Source organism: Cynara cardunculus (genome assembly GCF_001531365.2).
Source record: "Cynara cardunculus var. scolymus isolate 2C chromosome LG 2, CcrdV1, whole genome shotgun sequence".
NCBI lineage: Eukaryota > Viridiplantae > Streptophyta > Magnoliopsida > Asterales > Asteraceae > Cynara > Cynara cardunculus.
This window is the reverse complement of record NC_037529.1, coordinates 4,744,069-4,747,096: the sequence shown is the minus strand read 5'-3', so window position 1 is coordinate 4,747,096 and position 3,028 is coordinate 4,744,069. Positions and strand designations below refer to the sequence as shown.

General features: G+C 37.6%; 1 protein-coding gene across 1 annotated transcript in view; it reads left to right on the top strand.

The window, feature by feature from the left end:
* LOC112506736 (phospholipase D Z-like) overlaps positions 1–3,028 on the top strand; it is a 4,154-nt gene continuing 1,126 nt past the window's right edge. The window contains exons 1-5 of the mRNA XM_025110978.1: positions 1–223; positions 330–531; positions 826–1,019; positions 1,262–1,415; positions 2,602–2,766. Coding sequence (XP_024966746.1) covers positions 69–223; positions 330–531; positions 826–1,019; positions 1,262–1,415; positions 2,602–2,766 — 870 coding nt within the window. The 5' untranslated portion in view covers positions 1–68. The remainder of the gene's footprint in view (positions 224–329; positions 532–825; positions 1,020–1,261; positions 1,416–2,601; positions 2,767–3,028) is intronic.

Here is a 3,028-nt window from a genome sequence, read left to right as displayed (position 1 = left end):
GTTAATGCATATGATCAGCGGAYGTATTTAGATGGTTAGCTGGAAACTCTTCCCATAAATTGGACATAATGGCACAGTACTGGCAGCTAATAGCACATCCTAATGATCCTCGTTCGGGAGATTATGGATACTCAAAAGAGAACATGCAGAGCTTTGGTTCTGCTGACGGTTCAAGTGTATATAAATCCATTGAAGACGCTGCTRACCGTGATGTCAATATTAGGTACATGCYGCAGGCCAGGGCTTTTATTTTTCKATTCAGCACTGCTTATTTCATGGTATATGCTGCAGTTTTACATGCTTAMCAAATTTTCTTCTATCTTTTTCAGGCTTTTGCAGCATTCAGGAGTATATCCTGATTACACGGAAGAACCCGATGACCTGGCTTCAGGGAGGGCGAATGTACAGAATGTAACCTTATTGTCTAGTGATTGGTTTGGAWCGGGTGTGGTCCATGCTAAAGTTTGGATATCAGATTCTCGAGATGTTTATATTGGATCTGCTAACAATGACTGGAAATCTCTTACTCAGGTAGTTTTATTAAGCCAGAGAGTTCAATACGAGAAAGTTCTGATTAAATTTTACTAAATATTTGACACAATTCGAATAAACTTCCATTTTCTTGTTTCGAAGAATGTAATTCCTACCAATCTTGATTTTCACATATTGWATCAATATTATGGTGTTGGTTTTATATTTTGCCCCGCTTGTCCATTATATATCACATATATTCTCTTTCTCAGAATTTTATTACACATTCCTGACCCTTATTTTACACCGAAGTTTTGAGTTAATGCTTAGAGACTTAAATGTTTGCTTTTTCAGGTAAAGGAAGTCGGAATCTATCTTGTTGACTGTCCAACTATAGCACGAAAGGTTGAGGTCTTCTTTAATAACTTATGGGCACTTGGATCTTTGAATCATTCRGCTTACACAACAGAGATATGGGATCAGCAATGGCAGATCAATAGAACAGTACCTTGTTGGTCACATTTTATACCATCTAAAGGAAGGTGCAGGTATGTTAGTKAACTTGGTGAATTTTAATTTTATTGGAACTAAAAWTTTTTGCTTCACTGAAATTATGTTATCTCACTGAATATTGATTCTAGTTCATGAGGGTCACTATTTCTAATTTGCATACTACTTTGCTCTTAATTCAACATAACTTTTCCACTTAATTGTGATTATCATAACATTATTGTACCATCTAGAATCACGGGATCATAAACCTCGTTACAAGTTAACAATATTGCTGCAGATCCCCTCTTCCTCATTATGTGGAGGTTCCTCACACAGCTGGCTATCCACCGCTCACAGACCCTTCAACTTTTCGAACATCAATTCAGACTCCTGGATGCAGTTATTCGTCTTTACAGCCTCYATTAAGCTATCTCTCTTTCGCTCCTCCAGAGGTCAATACTTTTTCCTCTCTKAATGTAGTGAGTGTGGGGTGATGGATAGATCATAGATGTCCATTTTATGCTGAGGGTTCTTTACCAGTTTGAAAGTTCTGAGCAGCTTATCAGTTTGGTATTTCTCAGGTTATTAGAGTATCAGCTAGATGTTCCTTCTTTTAATGCATTTGTTGAATGATAGTATTCAAATGGGTAGATATCCGTGCTTCTAACCCATCTAGGAGCACTCGGGATATTTTTGAGCTTGTTCATTTGGCCTGCCCAGCCTATTTATTTATATGGTTCTACTTCTTAAAATCTTGTTTTAAATTTTTTATATTATCTGTTACATGTTGTGCTTGTTTTAAAAAAAAGTTTGATGCTTCTGTCGAACTTTTGATGGTGATGATTCTCATGTTTCATCAAAGTCTTGCCAGGCTTATGGATATGGTTGGAATACTACATGAATTTTCATGTGCTTATACCTTAACAAGATGGCATCATAAAACCCCAAAGTAAACGTACTTTAGAGATGGCTTTTACATTGTTGATCCATTAAAACGTTCCTCTTTATTTTGGGGGATATGTAGTTATGCTACGAGTTACTAGATTAGCCAACTCAGGGGCGGACCCACTCTATAGGATACGGTGGCATGTGCAACTGTTTTGGTCCTCCGTCACAGTGTAAAAAATTATAGGGTCGTGAAAGGTGCCACCATATCATTTTGTTATGTGCAACTGTATATATATTTTAAAACTACAATGATGACACAAATTTCCCTTGGTGGAGTTGGGTTGCATGGCCTTTCTCTCACCCCAGATGCAGGTTCAAATCCTGTTTGGGTCATTTTCTTGGTTTTTGCTTTTAATTTCAGAATTTATTACGTCTCTGAGGTAATTTGTAATAAAAGACTCGTACATAGGACCTCACATATGAAAAGCAAGGAACTAACCAAGAAACCAATGATGATTTTGTAAAAAAAATATCCATATCTTCGTTTCTTGTAGTCAAATGGTGCCACCACTTGAAAAATTTTCTAGATCCGCCTTTGAGCCAGCCGATCCCGTTTTGTTGGTAATACCTGTTGTGTATCAATTTGGTGTCATCAATTTAAATGGATATATCTTTTGTTCTATGTTCCATATTTGTACCTTCTTTGATGCTTTCTTCTTTCATATGGATGACGTTATACCTGAACTGCAGCTGTCATTTGGGAAGTACCAGACGGATGAACAGGCATGGGTCGACACTATTAAATCTGTAAAAACTGGGGAAAYTGTACGAATCAGCACCATGGATTGGCTTGGTCAGTCTGAATACGCAGCACAAACAGTTTACTGGTCATCTTTATCCTCAGCAATATCAGAGGTAACTTCTAGACCAAAAAATGGAAGTGGCTTGACCGGTTTGCCAGTAGTTTTGTTAATGATAAGGAAAAGTATGTCAGCAGATGTTAGTTCTTGGCCAGAAAATAGAACCAACGGACAAAACTTGAAGTATATTGCCAAAAAGGAAAGTTCCRTTGGGAACCCAAAATTCATTAGGAACCGGGAACCACCTACAGCACATGCCACGTGTCTCTCTTCAGGATGAATATTCATCATGAATCACACATTCATGATGAATATGG